The sequence below is a fragment of the Parambassis ranga genome, chromosome 22 (genome assembly GCF_900634625.1).
Source record: "Parambassis ranga chromosome 22, fParRan2.1, whole genome shotgun sequence".
Taxonomy (NCBI): domain Eukaryota; kingdom Metazoa; phylum Chordata; class Actinopteri; family Ambassidae; genus Parambassis; species Parambassis ranga.
Genome location: NC_041042.1, coordinates 13,766,335 through 13,787,924, shown reverse-complemented (window position 1 = coordinate 13,787,924; position 21,590 = coordinate 13,766,335). Strand labels below are relative to the sequence as shown.

The 21,590-nt window shown below is 41.7% G+C and overlaps 3 protein-coding genes across 8 annotated transcripts; all 3 read left to right on the top strand.

Annotated features, from left to right (window-relative positions):
- Window positions 1–1,524: 1,524 nt before the first annotated feature.
- Window positions 1,525–5,024, top strand: manea (mannosidase, endo-alpha). 2 transcript variants are annotated; one of them, XM_028396466.1, is made up of 5 exons: window positions 1,525–1,623; window positions 2,349–2,975; window positions 3,523–3,632; window positions 3,750–3,826; window positions 3,995–5,024. In XM_028396466.1, exons 2-5 carry the CDS (start codon window positions 2,459–2,461, stop codon window positions 4,626–4,628), a joined length of 1,338 nt encoding a protein of 445 aa, XP_028252267.1. In that variant the 5' UTR covers window positions 1,525–1,623; window positions 2,349–2,458; the 3' UTR covers window positions 4,629–5,024. The 2 variants fall into 2 exon arrangements, with proteins under 2 accessions (XP_028252267.1, XP_028252266.1); XM_028396465.1 differs by having other exon boundaries at window positions 1,578–1,826.
- Window positions 5,025–9,437: 4,413 nt separating this feature from the next.
- fut9a (fucosyltransferase 9a) lies at window positions 9,438–10,520 on the top strand. The gene has a single exon (XM_028395834.1). It carries the CDS (start codon window positions 9,438–9,440, stop codon window positions 10,518–10,520), a length of 1,083 nt encoding a protein of 360 aa, XP_028251635.1.
- Window positions 10,521–14,684: 4,164 nt separating this feature from the next.
- fhl5 (four and a half LIM domains 5) lies at window positions 14,685–20,013 on the top strand. 5 transcript variants are annotated; one of them, XM_028395113.1, is made up of 7 exons: window positions 14,685–14,801; window positions 17,289–17,495; window positions 17,689–17,866; window positions 17,976–18,150; window positions 18,727–18,896; window positions 19,049–19,235; window positions 19,398–20,013. In XM_028395113.1, the coding sequence occupies exons 3-7, from the start codon at window positions 17,708–17,710 to the stop codon at window positions 19,547–19,549; spliced, it is 843 nt and encodes a 280-aa protein (XP_028250914.1). In that variant the 5' UTR covers window positions 14,685–14,801; window positions 17,289–17,495; window positions 17,689–17,707; the 3' UTR covers window positions 19,550–20,013. The 5 variants fall into 5 exon arrangements, with proteins under 5 accessions (XP_028250914.1, XP_028250915.1, XP_028250917.1 ...); XM_028395114.1 differs by having other exon boundaries at window positions 14,710–14,801; window positions 17,364–17,495; XM_028395115.1 differs by lacking the exon at window positions 14,685–14,801 and adding an exon at window positions 15,198–15,421 and having other exon boundaries at window positions 17,364–17,495.
- The last annotated feature ends 1,577 nt before the right edge of the window (window positions 20,014–21,590 follow it).

Here is a 21,590-nt window from a genome sequence, read left to right as displayed (position 1 = left end):
TCCTCAGACACAAATAACATTTTCTTATATACCAGTTTAACATTTTAAACTCAGTACAGTGTGTGCGGTGCACTCTGTGGTTGTCATGCACAAGCACATTTTATATATTTAAACAAAGACAAAGTGCACCTCCCAGTGAGTTAGCAAAGAATGTGAGCAGACCGGCTTGAATGAAATGTAAAGGCTGAATCAGATGCTGCTGGCAGTGGACACGCTTTACCCGAAACACGACGACCGCTGAGCATCAATTCCTTCACTCTGTTATGCCTCGCCGTGCCTGGAATCCACTCCCACACAAAACATGCCACTTTTCACACAGAGCTGGTATTGATATTTTCTTTCCTTGGTGTATTTGCTTATTAAGATAATTTCCCCCTTAGAAATCACCTTGACAAAGACAGGTTTTTTAACTCTTTGTCTGCCATTTTCATTGAAGCCAATCCTACACAGTGTTAAAAAACTGAACATTAAATATATATTACAAAACAAGCCTCGCATAATGCTTTATAGTATTTGAGTAAAATCAAGTAAAATGCCAGCTCTTCTTTTCATATCAGCCAATCTGTTGAGGTACAGGGTGTGAGAATTGTTGGAGGTGGAAGTGGGTGGCAGCACCAGGCAATTTTAGTATCACTGTATGAATGTGTTGCCACCTGGTGTATCAGCACAGTACTACAATATAATGTAGTGTACATCCCTATGTTGTAAATTATAAATAAGAGAGTTTAGGATGGGGTTATCCCTCATGTAACCGGTACAAAATGTCATTCACTACAAAAGAGCTACTACAGTTACACTGACCAGCGGTCGGCCTGGTTAGTGGTTTGGCTTCAATCTGCTGCACATGAGATGCAGTTGAAATCTAATGGAAAACAGTTGCCTCTTCTGTTCTTTCTTTTTGTTTTGCTCTTTGTTGTGTTCTCTATTCACAATGTTTACTTTTCTTTCACTTTATTTATTTCCTGTTAATGAAAATAAGAGAACAATGAGGTGTTACCAAAAAAAGCTGTTTTGCAATTTGTACACGTTTGTTTGAAAGTCAATAAAGTCAATAAATTGGATGGAACCTGAAGGTGTTATTGCCTTGTTTGTGCTACATGTCATGAACGTTGTACATACAGTGATTAATAATAATAATATGAGGTCCATTTTAATTGTTGCTTTAATGCCCTTTTGAGTAAAACCAGAGAGTCAGGGTCAGGACAAAACATGGAGCACCAAGGTGGAGGTAAGAAGATGACAGCGACACAAAAATAAACCACAGGGTGACTCTTACAAAGAGGATCATACAGTATATGATGTTCTGTGAGCTGAGCGTTGACTTCCTCTGGAGGAAAAATGCATAACAGCGAGTGTCTATTCAATTTATGTATATATAACTCTACACTGCTTTGCTGTGTAGAGTCGTTTTGTTTAATACCTCTCCCATACGACAGGGGGCGCAATCTGTCTCTGGTTTTCTTTAAATCTCGTCCTGTGGCTGTTGTTGACTTGTGAGGACACGGCTCTCGAAATCAGCTTCCTATGTAACATGGATGGGTACCAGCCGCTAGCCGCTGTGCTGCCGGAGCATTTGTAGATCTGTGACATTTCCCAGGACAAGCAGCTGAACCAGAAGTGCAGGTTGTCCCGTCCTCTGCCTGTTATGCAGCGAAAATAATTTATGAAGAGACCTTCGAGTCATTAGTCTGGATGTGTTATACGGTAGACACTATGGTACAGTAAATCAGTAAAGGAAAACAAGCTAGCTTGTTCGACTGTCGGAGGATAAAACTGATAAAGTGTCATGTTTGGCTGCTGTTCGACAAGTCCGAAGTTCAGCGCAGGTAGAGTTCAGTTAGCTAATGTTGTTAGCCTGTGATTCTAGGTGTTTGTCGGCTGCTGTATATGGCGATGAAAACTCTTAACTACTTTTTGCATGACGTGTTAATTATTTGCTCTTATGTAACATACGATTGTAGCCAGCTCTCACTGCTTTTCAGTCGATTAATCAATCTGTTGGGCATTAATCGACCCGGTAAATTATTCTTCTATCTAAACCTCTAAATATTTAGTGTTTGCAGCCTCTTGAATGTGAACAAATGATGCTATTCTTTGTCTTTATTTAGAGCACTCATTGTTGGTCAATAGCACAATTTATGATGTAAATACTGGATATGGTAGTATTTTATTTCATTTAATTTATGATTCTTTAATTTGCAACCTATCTGGATCATATTACTCTGAGTTGGCTGGTTCTTTTCCTCCACAACATTTATTTGTGTTGTTGATCCTTGCGTAAACAAACAAATGACTTGAAATTGAACATCTTTTAATGCTAATTATCTTTTCTGTCCTCTAAACTCCAGGCTGAACACAACCTCTCTCTGACCAAGTTTCAATGACGTCCTGTCCAGCAACGTTGGCTCTCTGCTGTCCCTACAATGAGCTACAGAAAGCCCGGTGCACTGACTGAAGGATGGCAAGGTTTAGACGCAAATCTTGCATCACATTAATTGCTTTGGTGTTGCTCGTGTTCATCGTAACAGTGGTCCTAAAGGCGCTCACACCAGAGGACTCTCCATTTAGCAGCCCAGAAGGAGCCGAGCTGTTCATACAAAAAAAGAATGATCCAGAAATTCAGAGAGATGAAAACAAAAGCAAACCTGACAAATCCAAAATGAACAACCCTGTCCAATCAGACAAGGACGCAGAACTGGAAGCCACACTGAGGAAGTTCCCTCCTCCCAACTACTATCTGCATGCCTTCTACTACACATGGTTTGGAAGCCCCAAGTTTGATGGCAAGTACATCCACTGGGACCATCCACAGCTGCCACACTGGGACTTTAAGGTGGCTCAGGGGTATCCACAAGGAAGACACAGCCCACCTGATGACATTGGGTCCAACTTTTATCCCTCTTTGGGGGCATACAGTTCCAGGGACCCCTCCATTATAGAGGCACACATGCAGCAGCTGCGTACAGCAGCCATCGGTGAGACGGAAATTATTATTTTTCTTTGCCATTATCATCATATTGTGATATTACAATGGAGCTGGGCAATATGGTTGAAAGGGTTACACTGACAATTGTTAGTTGCGATTGGACATAGATCACTGTAAAAAACAGCATGTTGTGCCAGGACTCAAAATCATTATTCACAGCATGCTGCCAAACAGTGTCGCAGCAGCTGGCCCACATAAAAAGGATTCTGTTGAGAGCCACAGGGCTGATAGTCAATTTTAGGAGGTAGAGTTATTACATTCTAGCCTAATCCTTAATACATTTTTTATTATTATATGTTTACATGTTTAACAGTTAAACTGAAACTTAGCTCCTTTTCTTCATGACAAAGGCTGATGTATATACTTTGATAAGTAATAACCCTGAGTAACCATCCAGGCTTGTGTTGTAATTGATCCATACTTTGTTTGTGCTGATATCAGAAAAAAATTATTTAACACATTTAACGTACATTAACAGCACATACAGCCTATGTTATCTACTGACTTATTTAAATATTTACTGCGTTCATTCTGAGGTGTCATTGCGCTGTCCTGGTATCCTCCCAATATGAAGGATGACAATGGTGAGCCAACAGATGACATTGTGCCTCTGTTGCTGGAGGTGGCACATAAATACCATATTAAGGTCTGTATTAACATAGTAGCAAGGCTCATACATGTTTGTTTTGTAATCAGCAGCTGTTTAATTGAACTGCGTCCTTTAAACGCATCCTTTTGACACTGTCATCTCTCTGGTTCGCAGGTAGCATTTCACATTGAACCATACCAAGGCAGGGATGAAGTCAACATGTTCACTAATGTAAAATACATCATAGAAAAGTGAGTATTGCTGTGTGTTTTTCCTTAGTGTCAATCAGACTTCATTACTGTGATCTTGTTGCCTCTCTAGGAGTCATTCTGTCATGACTCATTACATCAGTCCTTAATCAGCATGTTTGCACCCGTCTTCTTTTCTCTGGTTGTTCATCTGATGTCTCCTCTCTTCAGATATGGAGAGCATCCGGCCTTTTTCAAGTACCGGACAAACACTGGAAAACTTCTTCCTCTCTTTTATGTGTATGACTCATATCTGATGAACTCAGAGCAGTGGGCCAAGCTGCTAAAGCACACAGAGAGTAACAGCATCAGGGATACCCCATATGATGCCATCTTTATTGCACTGCTGGTGGAGGAGAAACATAAAAGGGATATCCTCGTAGCAGGGTTTGATGGTGTCTACACCTACTTTGCTACTAATGGTTTTTCCTATGGGTCCACTCAGCGTAACTGGGCCTCTGTTAAAGCTTTCTGCGAAGATAACAACTTGCTATTCATTCCGAGTGTAGGGCCGGGATATATTGACACAAGTATTCGACCCTGGAACTTCCAAAACACCCGAAACCGCATCAACGGCAAATACTACGAAACATCTCTGAGTGCAGCGCTGGAAGCCAGGCCTGATTTTATCTCCATAACTTCTTTTAATGAGTGGCATGAGGGGACTCAGATTGAAATGGCGATTCCCAAAACAGGCCAGACAGTGTATCTGGACTATCTGCCCAATAAACCTTCTATCTACCTGGAGATAACTCGGAAATGGGCTGCGATATTTGGTGGTGAGCGGCGAAGATGGCAGGACTGATCTGCCGAAGGGCCGTAGCAAATGTTTATTCATGGTAGTGTAAACTAATTAAATGAGAACTAAGTATTGCTGGTTGCACAGCTCTCTGCAAATGATGAATTACTGTATGAGAAACACCAAATGATTTGCAAAGCCACAGGCTGCGCTTCGTTATCTTAATTTAGCTGCAGTGATGTGTGTTATCTTTGGCACTGGAGTAAATTATTGTGAATTTCACTGATGTCTTATTACCTCTTGTTTACACACCCTGGCACTCATAATCAGCATGTTTTTATCCCTGTCCCCATAGTGTCATACTGAAACTGCATAGGTATGTTTTGCCTTTTTAGTGACTATATAAAAACCTCAATAGAAATAAAGTGCACCCTGGAAAGGAGGGGAAGATGAGTAAACAAAGCTGTCTGCTGTTATCTCACTGTGCTTTCAACTCTGCCTCAGCCAGAAATACAATACAAGAAAAAAAAAGCATACATCTGGATGGTTCAAAGACGTGTCAGTCTGAAATCTGAAGATGAGTCATGGTGATGCAAGCAGCAGGATAACAGGAGAGCTGTGCAGTTATTGAAACAGATTTGTAGCTCAGAGAGAACGAAGGGTGAAAATCATGATTTCTTTTTTTTTTTTTTTTTTTTAATGGTGTGTTGCCATGGTGCATGTTGTCATGGTGTCTTAAGTGTTTTCACCTGAAGAAACTAAATTAGATTTTGGAAATGCTTTGCTTCCCACACTTGCATGCAAATTTTTATTTATGAACGGAGATTAAAAATTAACCGTTCTCCCTTTTTTTGCAGATGTCATTTCTTAAAAATGCTTTTTACATCCAGCCAACAGCCTGATAGTGTTGTGTTGTGTCTCTTTGGTTTTTCAGCCGGCCTTGCCTGCAGATTTCTTGAAGTTCTGGGGTATTTTTAGGGTGTCTTGCACGTACAGCATGTTTAAGATCTGCCCACACATTTTCAAGTGAGAGGACTGTGAGTGCAGCTCCTGAAGCTTCAGCTTGCATTGGCTGAAGCAGCTGATGGTAAATTTTAAAGTTTGCTTTGTGTCAGGTTTCTAAATATTTCTGATGTTTGTCTGTGTTCTTTCATCAGTTCCTTTTAACCCTTTCCTTTAGACCTTATACAAAGATGGATGATTCCTCAGTGATGTCACCCATAGGTTTCCTGAAAAACTGTTTTGAAGCTCCGTTTTGGGCGAGCCAGCTGTTTGACGTCTCGCCAGTGTCTCATGGGTTCCGTATAATCCCTGCCCATACGTTTGTGTTTGTTTACTGGGACCAAAACTGTTTGTGTGCCAGGCTGTAGGCATTTCTAAATTGGACATGCCAACATATAGTCATTGGGGACTGACTTTGTCAGTGACCAGTTTTTTTTCCCCTCCTTGATTCATTGGCTTCAATTTTTAAACCCTGCATTTTACCTCATGATCCACACATATGTTTGTTGACTGTGGCCAAAGAGCTCAGATTTAACGTCATCTCTCTCTGGCTTATCCAGATGATTCTTTACCGACTTCAGACGCTGGCTTTATATTCAAACTCAGAAATCTGTCACTCCAGATGGGCATCTTGGATGCATGTCATCCACTGGAAGAAGCAACCTGCCCCCACTAAACACATCCTCTTGCCTTGCTGTCATGCAGGGCCTCTTTTCCAATGAAAGACTCAGATTGGCCTCTGCAGCTTTGTTTTTTTTTCTGATCATTCATTTTTAAATGAGTCTCTCAGAATTCCACTGACTGACTTTATGATAGAATGATATTAAATAGCTAAAACACTCCTTCAAATGTTTAATTAATGAGCTAAACCAAGCCTGTTTAAGGTTTAATGGTGCAAACCACATTTGTTAACCCTTTGTAGTCGATTTTATTTCCATATTTAATGTTTTTTAGTGTTTATTGCATTATGAAACCTCAGATATTTTAAGTGACATATTAACATTGTGAACAAATCTACTCTTTGATGTAGTTAGTGGTGCAATCTTACGGTCATAGTTCAGCCTTTGCCTCCCTTACAAGCCACGCATGGAGCACGTAAACCTCCCATCATTCTTTGGTTTGTTGTACCAGAGAGGTTTCTTGACCCCTATCGTCCTTACAGCAGAAATGATTCACCTGTTTATTGAAATGAGAACCTTGAGCAGATGATTATAGTGTCATATGCTGTAACGCAGCATCCCACTCTCCGCCACAGCCCGCAGCTGCATTGACGGTAAACAGAGCAAAGGGAGCGCATGGGCAGCCAGCAGGGAATTATTCCACATCGCATCACATCCCTGAGCATACATGGCGTACTCATACACCGAGCCATGAATTTAGTGTGCAGGCTGACGGGATAGTCGCCAGATTTTTTTTTTTTGCTTTTTTCTGTTTTTTTTTCTTTGCATCCTTATCTCTACGTCGGTGTGTGCAGAGGAAGATTCAGCGCACATTGCTGCTACAGGGAGCATCATCATCATTTTTTTTTCAGCATCAAGACGATGGATGCAGGCTCGTCCGGATCTATTGCTGCACACAGGGGCTCGATTTTTTTATTATTCCAAACGCATCCGCATCTTCCGTATGTTGCAAGGTGTCTCTGAGAAAGATACGGACCCTCCGGAGGCGATGAAAAGAAAGCTCTATTTTGATTCACGCCTTTCGAGATGGTGAGTTAAATGCATGGCTATTTTTTCCCCTGCACCCGACGGCTGAGCAACGGTACCTGATTTTTAACCCTCCTATAGGCTAATTAGAACCGATATAAGCCATAAATGGTCTCCCAGTTCCCTGGAGTGTTTGATTTTACATCACACATGCCTTCATATTTGACAGTGACAGTTGGGATTATTATTATTTTTTATTATCTCCCATGAATGGTGACATTCTGCACGTTTCCACCGCCATCCTCCATGCGAATATTTGTATTTATTGGATACGAAAAATGATGTTGCGGTTGTCAAGAGAGACAGATAGTGTAAATCTCCACTATTTCTCACATCAACTTCAATGCAGGGTCACGCCGACAGACAACCATTTTAAAGAGTGGCTCCGCTATAGCATGAGGCTTTAAAATGACCTTCAGTGCGCGGTGGCCGGAAATACTTTACACCTGGGATGGTTAGTGTCAGTTTTCGGTCAGTGGAAAGGACTTCCTAAACGAAAACGCATATGAATAATCATAATAATGTGGGTTATGTTTTTGTTGGACATTTGCCTTTTAGCCTACCTGTTACTAAAACCCCATTTGGGATCTGTGTGACTTAATGCTGCCAAAGAATCAGTGGCTGCATCTCCCCCCCTTCTCCATCTCTCTCTCTCTCTCTCCTGCATCTTTCCAGTCATTTTTACGTAGCCCTGCTGCAGACTACTCACCCATGCCGTGCTCTTTTCTGTGTCCCAAATACATCACAATGCATTTACCAAAATCCACAGCTATATGTAATTTTAAAATGTGAATGAACTGCATTGTACTCTCATTTTTTGGGGTTGGGAGCAAAGTAAATACACTGTGAGCCACATCCCCTCCTTACATTAAACTCTGACCTTACAGCAGCATCGCCATGGAGACACTATAACTTTTACCTCACACTGCATATTTAATAGGCCTGATTTTGATATCCGCACTACACGGCTCAGCCTGTCTGAATTACTGTATGTTTCTGTATGTAATTGACATGAAGGTATGCGCTGGCTGCATCCTCTGTAAAGCACAGAGCTTATCACTGCGGCTGACAGAAAGCATGTTTCAGCGCTGTAAGAGGATTACACGAAAATGTATTGATACCATAAGCCTTTAAAAGGAGTTACACATCATCTGGCCCCGGTTCGTGTAGAGTGCACATCTGTGGACCAAAGTCAAAGATGATGAACAAGAGCAAAGGGCAGCATCATTCCCAGCATGGCGTTTCATTTATTGTTCCAGAGCTGCTTAAGTAATGCATGGAATAATCATTTCTCATGGTTTATTTCTGCACTATGGCCTCTTTATGCAACATGCAGGTGTGTGTTTGCAGCCCCAGGGAGATGGAGAAGCAGGGGGGGCTTCTCTACTCTCCTCAGCCTTAAGATGGCAGCATTCTCCTTTAAACAGCAGCATGTACTAATACCAGCTGTAAGCATGCTTAACTGGAATAATTTCACATAATAGCCACAAATATTTCCATCTTCATCTTGATCAACAGATTTGTTTGTGTAGGTGAAGCTTATCTCTGCAGTTGCACATAACCTCGGGGCATGCTTTTTCTGTGGTGTTTCTTTTCCCTCTCCTGGCCCTAATTGATTCTCTCTTTCTGTGCTTACATAAAGGAGGCATCATTAAGAAGACCTGCACATTCAAGATCAAACACACCTCATTAGATCATTGTGGATCATTATTATTCTCCTTAAGAGCGTCTCTCAGCTGTGACCTGCGATTTCTTTTTTTTATATGAGCACTGAATCACAAAGAAGATCGATCCAGCCGTCGAGCCCATGTAGGAACTATTCCCTCCAGTTTTCACAACCTCTACTCTTGCTTGGATTTCAGCATTCAGTAAAATCCACCAGGTTTGTATTACAATGTGGACAAGGATCCTTCACATTTTTCTTTATGAGTATTGATCTGAAGTAATGGGTCCATCAGTCATCGCAGCGTATAATTCATAGATTATGAATAGGAGGTTAGGTGCACATTATGGTCTCAAGTCAACAGCATTTAATAAATCAATGATCCTTTATAGTTAACCATTATTAATACATGGTAGTTATGTGCAATACCTTCACACAGTCGGGTGATCAGTCTTATTGTTTACCCTGGCTTTTCTTTTTGGTTTGCCCTTTTCAGGACAGAGTATGCCATCTGCACCTTTTCACAGAATCCTACGACCCCTTCTGCTCGTTACTTTTATTCTGGGATGCTTTGTGACTCTGTTTTTGATGTATTTTAAACCATCCACCAGCTGGTTATCGGGTCCTGTAGAGTCAACAGTATCCACAGACGGGGTCAAAAACCTCTTCTCCACCAAGAGTGATAAAAACGTGACCACCGTGCTGATTTGGCTCTGGCCCTTCGGACAAACCTACGACTTGAGCGTGTGCAGCTCTCTTTTCAACATTGAGGGCTGCTTCATCACAGCAGACAGAAACCTCTACAATAAATCAGATGGGGTCGTCATCCACCACCGGGACATCTGCACCGATCTGTCCAACCTGCCGCCGCTCCAGCGGCCATCGTTTCAGAAGTGGATATGGATGAACTTGGAGTCGCCGTCGCACTCATCCCAGCTGCCTGGAATAGAGAACTTGTTCAATGTGACTCTGAATTACCGTCAGGATGCTGACATTGAAGTGCCTTATGGGTCCATTGTAGCAGCAGAGGGTGAGGAGGACTTTGTACCACCCAGCAAAAACAAACTGATCTGCTGGATTGTGAGCAACTGGAACCAGGACCACGTGCGGGTGAAATACTACAATGAGTTGTACAAACACATTGAGGTTCATGCATACGGACAAGCCTTCGGGGAGTACATCTCTGATCAAGACTACTTTCCCACCATCGCCAGCTGCAAGTTCTATCTGGCTTTCGAGAACTCTATCCACAAGGACTACATCACAGAGAAACTGTACAACCCACTGTCTGTGGGCACAGTGCCAGTGGTTCTTGGCCCTCCCCGGCAGAACTACGAGAACTACATCCAGGGAGACGCCTTCATCCACGTGGACGACTTCACTTCACCCAAGGAGCTGGCTGATTACCTGTTGCTCCTGGACAAGAACGAGGAAATGTACCTCAGGTACTTTGAGTGGCGACGGCACTTTAAAGTAAAGAAGGCCTATTTCTGGGCAGAGCACACATGCATGGCATGTGATTACCTGCGTAGGCACAAGGAGTACAAGGCATTGAACAACCTTGACAAATGGTACTGGGGCGGATAGTGCTTTGAAGGGCTATGCAGTGCTTGTTACTGTATGTCGCTGAAGGCAGTGCTTTAAGATTTTTGTCCTTCGGTTAACATGAAGGTTCATTACTGTTCTGTGTCGAGCAGCCCAGTGGTGTTTTTTTATTGGTTCAGTGGCCCAATGAGATGTCCAGCTTGATTTTTTTTAACCAGCAAATTTTGCTAAGCTTCACTTTGCCTTTTGAGTTGTTCTTTTTTATTTTCTTTTTTTAAAGAATTACAAATGCACTATATTTTTTAAGCTTTGCATCATATTTCCACAGTTGCTTCTATTTTTATGTTTTTTTGTCTTTTTTTAATACAGTTGCTCATATGATTTTTTTTCCCCCTTTAAATATTACCTTTCATCAGTGGGCACACGGCAGATGTTGGATTGGCTGACAGACTGAGACATGAAAATATTTATGTAATATTTATTCAAGTGAGGCATTATATGATAGAAACAATCTCATCTGTGCTAGTGATGCAGTCACCTATGCAGTGTTTACTGAACTCAAATGTGAAAGTAGTTCAACGGTGTCATGTACATACCGTACTGTGTATTTTTGGAATGATGTAGCTGTCATTTTTTCATATTTTTGTAAGTTTGCATTTGCACTGCTAGTCCAACTGTTACATATGGGTTTTTTGTAGTCGTAGAGGGCATATGGCGATCATTACACTGGTGTTCTCTGACTAGCAGATGTAACTGTTCTGTGAGAGGGAGGTTGCTATTTAATCATGTCGTGAGGTGTTCATTGGGACATGTGATGTGTCACAGTGCATTCGGACCCCGTGTGGATGATGACAGTACAGCACAGAGCTCTTTGTACTGCAATATGAGACTCCCACACACCTCATTATGTTGCGTTTTGATTTTCAAATGACAGTAATCTTTGGCTACAGTGACAGGAGAGAGCACAAAATGAAGATGTTCGATTAAGCTATTTTTCGGTGTGCTGTACCTCATTCCGCAATATGACTGCAGATATTTACTACTGTTGTTTTCCAGCAAATGTTAATGTGAAAAAAAAAATGTGAAAATTGATCAATTTTTCTGTCTCCATACCTCAGTGTAGTTTGGGAGTACCCTTTTTGCATGTGAAAGATGTTTCTGGATTTTATTTTTTTGTTTACATTCATGTTTACAGTACTTCACTGCACAATACACACACAAAGACAGCTCAATATCTGTAGATATCATTTTTAAATGTTGCAAATCCACTGAGCAATGCATCACAACAGCACTCAGCAGCTATTGACATGACGTATTTTTAAAGAAAAGTACTGTGCTAAACCATGTCAACATTTTATGCAAGATGAGCCAGCAGCTTCTTTGTCTCCATACATTTTCATTTTTAATATTTCTTCACTGTCAAAGGGACCATTGATGTAAATTAAGATAATTTAATTATTTTTCTGAAAGAGTATGGTTCCAAACGCCATAGTGAACTCTGTATATAGACCTTGTAGTGAACTGATGCATCAACTGGATCAAACCAGCCCACTAGCACAAACCATTCCTGTTTGTGCCGCAGCCTGCAGGATTCTCAAGCAGCGTTTGCCTTTATGGGGAAAACAAATAATATTTGCTGTATATATTTTTAATGTCAACTCTCTTTATAACATGCCAGTGTTGTCAGGAAGTGAATGTGATTTCTCGGTACCTTTGTAAGTAAATGCCTGGTGCTTTAAGAGACTGTGAATTAAGGTGAAATGGGAGAGAGAATTGAAAAGGAAGAAAAAACAGCATCAAAAGACAATGCTGCTAGTGTCATGAGGCGGATGTCGTCATCAAGGGAGGCAATTTTACACTCATAATACGTTTTTTGTATTGGGTGGTAATCTAATTGGTATTTGGCATGACCTACTGACATGACAGAGTTGTGCCAAAAAGCAGCAGAGATATAGCACTTTTATTCATGTGGAGTTGTGTGACTCACTGTGCTGGTGGCCGTCTTAAATGAAGCTATTGTTAAGTTTAGAATCCAAGACCTTTGCCTTCCCCACAGACTTTAACAATGAAACTGCCACATGTGTTTCATATTGTACAGTCCACTCTCAAGAATGGAAGCAAAGCTTTCTCGTCCAATGTGGTTGGTGACTTTATGGAACAAACTTTTTTTGTTTTATATATCCGTGGATGCTCTCAACATGGATGCTTGTTTTGTTTTTTTTTATTTGTGTGTTGTCTGTCTCTCATCTCTCCCCGTCCCTCTATTTTATTATGATTTTTTTTGCACAAAAACAAACATAGGAAGCTGTAGCTTCTTAGTGCCCTTTCTCTGTCTGAATCTGTGAGTGTGTCACAGCACCAGAGAGTGAATCAGGATGTCTCTGGATACTGTATGACCTGGCACTGACTTTGCTGGCGTCCTTAATAACACTGTACTCTTGAGTGGGATGAAATTGACATGTGTGGTTTCTCCAGAAAATGCTCATTTTTCTGCCAGCTCACTGAATTGTTCAGTGAGTCAATCAGTGCAAGTTATTTGCCAAATCATTGTATTTTGCCAAATGTTGTGTTTTAACTGTAGATGTCTGATAGTGTCAACAAAGAAAAATAAAGATATGGACAAATGAGCAAATATGAGTGGAGAATACAGTGTTTTTTTTGTAGAGAGGTGACTGATGGTAACTGTCTGATGTGATTGTGTCATTGATGAGGACGTACTATTAACTTACTAGAGCTATCCCAGGTGTGGGTAGCATGAGAGACATGGGGAGCTGTCTCATTTTGGGCTTATGTGACAACCTCAGTATTAAAGAAAAATAGAAAAAAATAAAATATATAACCATATACATCTAATATTGGTTTTAGAGTGTATTGGTACTTTCTTTGGGGAATTAGGCATCTTGAGCTAGCCAGAAGGTGGTCTACAGCAAAGATGGCGACTACTGAGCACCTAACAGTAGTTATTATAGATTTCAAAATGTGTATCCTTTTTCTTAATTGTCAGTTGTTTACTTGTTTATCCGGTAACCATGTAAAACAACAAAAACACAACAGATTTATTGGCAAAAATGCAAAGTATGTCTTTAAATTCCACATGAACCTTGTTTATCAGGTTGGACAGGATGAGTCTGACACATTTTATGATGCTACCTTATATGAGTTCTTGCATCAGTATCAAGTGTAATTTCCGCAGTTGTTGCCCACACTGTTCTACAGTGCCATGAAATGCAGGCAGGCATATAAATAGCTATCCAAAAGCCTTGATAAGTGATTGATGAGGGGGGGGGGGTGTTGTTGGGTTACGCCTCGATCCTCCGGCTGTTGCTAGTTATCCCCATATCCTTGCCAGCACTCTGATATTTGCAGCCGACTACTCCACCACGCAAAGATGACACATATTTGTCAAGTACCTCCGCTCAACACTACTGATCAAAGTGTGTGATAAGTGTGTGTGTGTTGCCGGGATCAGTGGCGAGAATAATCCATCGATGTCAGTCCGGGATTAATGTGAAAGTTCAGGTGGCAGAAGGGGGACAGTCCCTCTAGTTTTATGGAAGTCAAGACAGTGATAGAGGACATGATTGTCCTCAGGAGAGGCTTTTACAGTTGCTTGGTTAAATGCGGCACAGATCACTATACAGTGATGTATATTTAAACGACTGCAACATGTAAATTAAAATGTTTTTGGAAGGTAAAGCCATGCATACTTATAACCAATGGCAGACAGAGGTTTGAGACCCATGTCAAACGATGGCCTTTAATGTTTTCAGTTACTGCTTAGGTTTGGTAAAACATCATAGATGTGCACGAAGCCTTTAACAATATTAAACATACATTAAAAGTTAATCTTCCATCTGCAACCTTCTCTTTTGTTTTCTTGGCCAAGATGTCCTGGTGATGATGGGCTGTGTTTGGCAGCATATCAACATGCAGACATGAGAGAACACTTTCTTTTTGCTGCAAAATCATGTCATGTAAGGTTTGAGGTGAAACAAATTCTCTTTAAAATTCTGTCGTTATAATGTGTGGAAACATTTTAGGATTTACTTCCTCTGTCATTTCTAATTCAGTTTTCTGAGTCCTTGCAGACAAATATGAAAATGAAGCCAAAAGTTCTTCCTGATTAACAAGTGCCTGTCTTTTTAAGAATCTTTAGCATTTACAGTTCACTCGAGTTTGTTTATTTGTGCTGTTCTGTCTGTATATGAGGAAGTGATTTTTTTAGGAATGAAGCTATGAAAGCTGGAGAGACAGCAGACAGCCTTTTTTTATGATCTGAAGGTTTTTATTTTTTGCTTCCTGACTTGCTGCTGTGACCTCAAGGTAAACTCTAACTTTTTATATGGTTAATAGCACTTGAATGTATGGGCTGGGAGGAGGCATGGGGATAGATGAGGAGAGCATTTTAATGAGTTGTACATAGCGAGTAGTAGAAAACTTTCTCTCCTCTTTAGCTGTGGAGATCATATTTCTGGCTCTGTGACAGGTCTTGTCACCCACTCATACCATGACTCACTATGGTGAGAACCAGCAGGGGCAAGGTTGGTGGAGGCATTACCCGGGCACTCACAGGGCGTCCCTGAAGGGGTGTAAGGTTCTGTGAGATTGTAGACTTAGTAGATTCTATCTGCTCGCCCCCTCCCTGCAACCCCCTCCTGTGTGGCTATCCTGTTCAGTTGAAAATACTGTGTTGAAAGCGAGCCCTCTGCATGGAGGAGCAGCACAAAGGCCTGCTCAAAGGAACAAGGTTGTGTGAGTCCTCTTATTAACTACCAGAGCCGCCCCTCATCTCAACCTAATGGATCCCACTTATGCTGTCATCACCATGCCAACCAGCTGTCAGCTCTGGTGCAGCAAGGCTTTTGTGCATCAGAGAGATGCAACTGTGTCGCGTTGATCTGTCTCAGCCTACAACAAGTCAGCACCTCAAAGGAGCCACCAAAGTAAATGCTTCTCTTCTTCTCTGAGATCATTTGATTATGGGGGGGGGGGGAGAAATAAGCTACTGACACCTTATTGTAAAGCCTGAATACATTAAGATAAGAGGACACCCGAGTCCAGGTCAAATAAGGGCCTATTTATTGGGGCTAGACAGGCCGTGTACAAAGTCTGTTGGCAGTTGCTCAGTAGTTGACTTCAGAGGATTAAGCAGGCAAAAAGAAATATGCAAGATCAGCAAGCTTCTTGCTTTCAGAGTTGGTACAATGTGGTGTACAAGTTCATAAACCAGCAGAGAGCAGGCTGCACCTGTTTTCCATCAGATACAAATCAAATTACAAATCCCAAAACACAATATACAATCATCTCTATCTCTGCTTATATAGGAGCAATTTATTTCTCATGGTTTTTTTATATTATACCAGCACACTCAAAGAGATGAGAGGTTCTTTTTTTGTTTGCTAGAGAGAATATAGGTCACCGCCACCCTGCCTGGATGTCACATGATGACAGACATACTGTGTAGCACTGCAACAAAGATTAGAAGCTTTTGAGAGGCAAAAGCTATATTCGTCCTACAGTTGGTTCTGGGTTTATTCAAGGTCTGTATTGTGATTTGCACTCAAAGATGTGGACACCAGCCAGGGGGGGGGCAAGGATACAATACAGTAGTAATTTAATCCAGAGAAGCAGATAACGCAGTGTAATCCGGCGGATCTGCCTACTTAGAAATAAGAACTTGAAGGATGGCACCACCTTAAAATCAGAAATATTTCACGAACTAGCTCGACATGTTATGGTTATTGTTTAGTGCTGAAAGTCTTACATAACCCACAGCATGCAGGTCAAAAATAACATAGTCCTATTGTAGATGTTTACCACCTACATACATTGCCTAACAGCATCTGCTGATGGTTTAAAAGTGTGTAATTTTACAGGAATTCTGTATAAGGAGGGCCACTGAAATGTACACAGACAGGAAACCCAAGAGGGTTCATCCACAGAGCTGCATTCCTCTCACTGTCACTGACCTTCCTGTGTGTGTATACAAGGGATTAGGCCCGTGGACTGGGCTGGGCTGGTGGTCTTCTCAGGCTATTTTTATGAAGATGTCTGCTCCCCCCTGATCCTTTTGGAAAACTGATATGAGCACATGTTCCAAGATTCAAATGTAATTAGTCAACTGTCAGTCAAAGATTAATTTGAATATCTAACCAGGTGGAAAAGAGAGACCTGTGTGCTCATTTAGGCGGGTGAGTCAAACAGCAATACATGAAGCACATTCATTATGCCATTGCAATGATTTGGATCTCTAGTTAGTGAGCTTTTTGTTCCACAGTGACAAACTAAAAATCGGTTTAAAATGAAGTTACAAGAGGATCACTGTTAGCAAGATGCTGGCTATTTAAACTGTCATTTCTACTCCTCCTCTTTTATTTCACTGTGGACAGATTAAACATCCTCAACCCTTCTGAAGTGCTGCCAAGGCGCTCTCAATAGCCACTGAGAGGTCCTGGCAATATAGTTCGGTACCTGGCAACCACAAAGCTGCTGGCATTTACCTCTCATAAGCCATCTGCAACTGCTTGTGTGTGTAGCAGGCTTTGACAAAGGCCACAAGTGTGTCCAGACACGTCATATCATCCAAATGGCAAACTATCTCTGCCGTGGCATCAACGTCCAAATGATATTAATGAGTGGAAAAGATTCTGATCTGTACTGTGTTTGTGTGCATGCAGTGAGTTGCACTGAATAATGTCCACAATCTCCTTGTCCTAAAGTTGCAATACTTTGCAATGCTTTTCAGCAGTTTTGGGATAAAGCAACAATGATTAAATCAGTTCAAAGACTTTGTGCTCTGTACACCATCAGCTCCCTTAAAAGGTACAGTGGAGTATGTCCATTCTCCCGAGAGATTACTGCTAATAAGAGGGCCTGTATTTATAGAAGAGCCCCCCCAGTGGATACCCCATAATCCTGCCTGACCCCTTTTCATCCCTGCACCATCTCTGTGCCTGGACCGCTCACACACTCTGCAGTCCCTTGCTTCAGCCTCATCCATGACCCACATCAACTGAGGTAGAAACTTCTTTAATGCAACATTTCTTTGTTGTGTTTCTCTCTAAAAGAAGAAGGAAAATTGTTGGCCTTTTTTTACTAGCTTGATGAGAGAGAGAGAAAAATCCCTCTGACTATTACAAGGCACTTTGCAGCTGTCTTTTTCGTCCTTATTGTTAAATTTTCTTCCTCCTTCTCTCTTTTTGACCTGCAGCTAAGAAAAGCAAACAACAATGTCCAGTGAGCGCTTCGACTGCCATTACTGCAAAGACTCCCTGCTGGGGAAGAAGTACATTATGAAAGAAGACACGCAGTACTGCACTAAGTGCTATGAGAACCTGTTTGCTAACTGCTGTGAAGAATGCTCTTTACCAATTGGCTGTAACTGCAAGGTAAGGAAGCACCTGTTGCCCTGTGCAGCTACAGCTTTCACTTGAGCAATTCTATGTCACTATAACAATCAACACATTTCTTAAACATCGTATTCATTGATTTCTGCAGGACCTGTCCTATAAGGATCGCCACTGGCATGAGCAGTGCTTCAAGTGTGCAAATTGCAGCCGCTCTCTTGCAGAAAAGGCCTTTGCTGCCAAGGATAATTTGTTGCTGTGCACTGAGTGCTATGCCCACGATTACTCCTCCAAGTGCAGCACATGCAAGAAAACCATCATGCCAGGTGTGACAGGAGGGATTCATAAGGGAAGGCAATGTCACCTGAAGTCTTTCTTGACCTTGGAAACAGTAGTGTCTAAAATAATACTTATTTAAGCTACTAAATAAGTCTTAAGACTTATTTAGTAGCTTTTATTAGGTCCCCTTACTACTGTTTCCAGGGTCCAAACTGAACTCCATGACAACTGGGTACACTCCATCTGTGAACCAAGATTGTGTGAAACAGATGACTAAAGCTTTTCTTGTGTTTGTTTTTTTCTGTATTACTAGACCTATAAAACTGATGTTTCATTGCAATCGCTACAGTAACATTTGAGGAGTGATCACAGATTTTATTAACATAGTCCTTTTTGACTAAGGCATTGTCATCCTTAAGCTACTATGGACAAAAGGATATGCTCAAAAAATATGAATTTGTGTTGCGCATAATGATGAAACATATTTTCCTGGAACTCTTTTCAGGGATTTTTGATTGCATCGTCCCTTCCCTACAGATAAAGCGTGCCTATTTTGGGCTGCAGTGTGTTTCTGTCATAGAGGTACCATATGCTGACTAAGCTGCTCTCGTCCCATGTGCCAGGTTCCCGCAAAATGGAATACAAGGGGAACAGCTGGCATGAGACCTGCTTCCTGTGCCACCGCTGTCAGCAGCCAATAGGAACTAAGTCCTTCATCCCCAAAGACACCGGCTACTTCTGTGTGCCCTGCTTCGAGAAGCAGTTTGCATACCAGTGCTGCGCTTGTAAGAAGGTAGGGTTACAGCTGAGAGGTTTGTATGTATTGACCCACTGCAGAGTAAATCCCTTTGACTCTGCTATTTTACTCACTCTGTGGCTGCATAGTGAGAAGAATGACATTGTGTGTCTTTTCTCTTTCTCTTGCCTGCATTGTGTGGCCTTTAGGCCATCACAACAGGTGGTGTGACCTACCAAGACAAGCCCTGGCACCGTGAGTGTTTCCTCTGCATCGGCTGCAAGAAGCAGCTTTCAGGCCAGCGCTTCACCTCCAGGGAAAATTACCCTTATTGCCTTGAATGCTTCAGCAACCTGTATGCAAAGAAGTGTGTGGGCTGCACCAGGCCCATTACTAGTGAGTCACAGCTATGCTCATGTTTTCATTCACTGTGACACCATGCAGCCTCTTCACCACATGCAAATTACAGCCTTTTTTTGCATTAGTGTATGATATGTCAAGTGGTGAAGATTTTGCTAACAAATGTAGTAAATGCATATTTTTGTTTGATGTGTGCAGGTCTGGCAGGGGCCAAGTACATCTCCTTTGAGGAGAGGCAGTGGCACAGTGAGTGCTTCACCTGCCTGCAGTGCTCCGTGTCACTGGTGGGCCGAGGCTTCCTCACCCAACGCGACAACATTTTGTGTACTGACTGCGGGAGGGAGAAATGACCTTTCCATGGAAGGATGACAGTGTTACCCAAATGACAACAACAACTCATATTAATGTGGAGCCATGAATATCCCTGTTAGCATGATAAAACAACACAAATGTCAATGCTTATTTTTGAGTTATGAATTAGTATCAATTCCTTCACAGTACTCATACACACATACTAAGATTACACTCCTGAAATTTGACTGATTTCCTGATATTTTTCATCACATTGAGACATTATAAATTTAAAACCAATTGAGATTAGCTGCAGCCCTAAAGCTTATTTTTTCCTCTGAGTTATTCTGCTGTGTGCTTACTAATATCAGTTATGCCTCAGTATAAATGTAAAATGAAAAAATCTGCATAGTGAACTACTTCAATGAATTCCAAGTACATTTTTTGAGACAGGCTTGTGCTTATCTTAAAGGGATAAAGGGTTTGCTGCTGTTGATGGTAATTGTAATCAAATGAAATAATAAACTCCTCTCTATGTGTGCTAGAAAGCTGTTTTCTGTTTTCTTACTCGCACCACCACAGTAACATCACTTAATGGTCATCCACCCTCTCCTTCCGATAGTCCTGTCCAATTTATCTTCGTGAACATTCAAGTCTCTCTCCTGCACACTTATGTCCAAGTCAGGACAAACTTTCCTGCATAGACACACATAGGCTCCTGTGATGTTGCCGTCAGCCACAACAACATCCAGTACTGAAATTTGTGGCAGCCAAATGGTTCTCTGGCAGAGCAAATTGGGAAATGGCCCAGCCAATTGTTGTTTCCTCTCGGGCAGCTCTGTTTCTGGATGATATCCGGTAGCCATATTGTCTTGCAAGGCTAATGAAGCTGCAGCCTTGGCCTATCTCTGCTGCATTTCTTCAGCTGTACAATGATATAAATGTGTCCTGGTGATGAGAGAGAAAAGTCTCACGTGAGACATTTCCATAATGGTCTCAGTGAGCCAAATGCATTAAAATTTGAACCACAACTCTGTGACCTTCCTAACTCTGCATTTGGTTCAGGGTTACAACTAGAGTTAGAGTCAAAACTAGATTTAGGGTTGGAGTTGGGAAGGTCGCAGAGTTGAGGATCATGTTTGATGCAATGGTCTGACTGAGACCATTACGGAAATGTCTCACTTGAGGCTCTACACCTCACGACGGCCGAGAACCTAACCCTAGCTCTGCATTAGGGTTAGGGTTAGGTTCTTGGCCGTCGTATACAGAGCACGTGTAATGGTCACAATGAGCCGAATGCATCGAACATTTAACCACAACTCTGTGACCTTCCTAACTCTAACCCTAACCCTAGTTTTGACCTTAACCCTAACCCTAAACCTGGTTTTAACCCTAACCATATTTTCTACCCAACCCCTAACCCTATTCCTGAGCTAGGGTTAGCAACTCGGCTGTCATAGGGTGTAGAGCCTCAATTGACTCACTTCCTATTCCATGCGACAGCTGATGGTAATGGAACTGGAAACCTGCAAGAAATGGACAGGAGGTCAACAACTGACCCTCACCTATAAATTCAAACAGGACTGGCCTCCTTCTGTCCTCTAAGGTGTATACAAAAAAATATAAAAATTAAACACACCTGGAACCCAAAACTGTGTGAGAGTGCACCAACGCCACAACCGTGGAAAAAATAAATATAGTTTCACCTGAAACCTAACCCCTAACCCTTTTAATTTTTAATCCGAGTGCTATGGTTTGGACACACGAAGCAGCTGCATGCATGTACTGTACATATATTGGAACAGTCCTATGAGGGGCAGAAAGACTTCAATACAGAAATTATTTCAAGGTCACTTACACAGGCAGGTGTCGCCATGGAGACAGGCTGACAGAATAGGATACAGAAGACCATTCTCCTACTTCAATGTCCTTCACTACACCTCAGGTGTACCGCCTCAGGTATTATTCCATCCCTCAGATAATTCACCTGTTATTCAAAGCAAACATTCAGCTCCTGTTCAGATTAATTCAGCCCCTTTTATGAGTGATTCAGCTAATGTTCAGTGATTCAGCTAATGTTCAGTGATTCAGCTTATGTTC

Excerpts from the sequence above, each read along its gene's own strand:
- manea (XM_028396466.1), top strand. The coding sequence starts at position 2,459 with ATGGCAAGGTTTAGACGCAAATCTTGCATCACATTAATTGCTTTGGTG. Across the intron at positions 3,633-3,749 it reads CACATAAATACCATATTAAG|GTAGCATTTCACATTGAACC; the intron begins GTCTGTATTAAC and ends TCTGGTTCGCAG. Across the intron at positions 3,827-3,994 it reads GTAAAATACATCATAGAAAA|ATATGGAGAGCATCCGGCCT; the intron begins GTGAGTATTGCT and ends TCCTCTCTTCAG.
- fut9a (XM_028395834.1), top strand. The coding sequence starts at position 9,438 with ATGCCATCTGCACCTTTTCACAGAATCCTACGACCCCTTCTGCTCGTT.
- fhl5 (XM_028395113.1), top strand. The coding sequence starts at position 17,708 with ATGTCCAGTGAGCGCTTCGACTGCCATTACTGCAAAGACTCCCTGCTG. Across the intron at positions 17,867-17,975 it reads CAATTGGCTGTAACTGCAAG|GACCTGTCCTATAAGGATCG; the intron begins GTAAGGAAGCAC and ends TGATTTCTGCAG. Across the intron at positions 19,236-19,397 it reads CTGCACCAGGCCCATTACTA|GTCTGGCAGGGGCCAAGTAC; the intron begins GTGAGTCACAGC and ends TGATGTGTGCAG.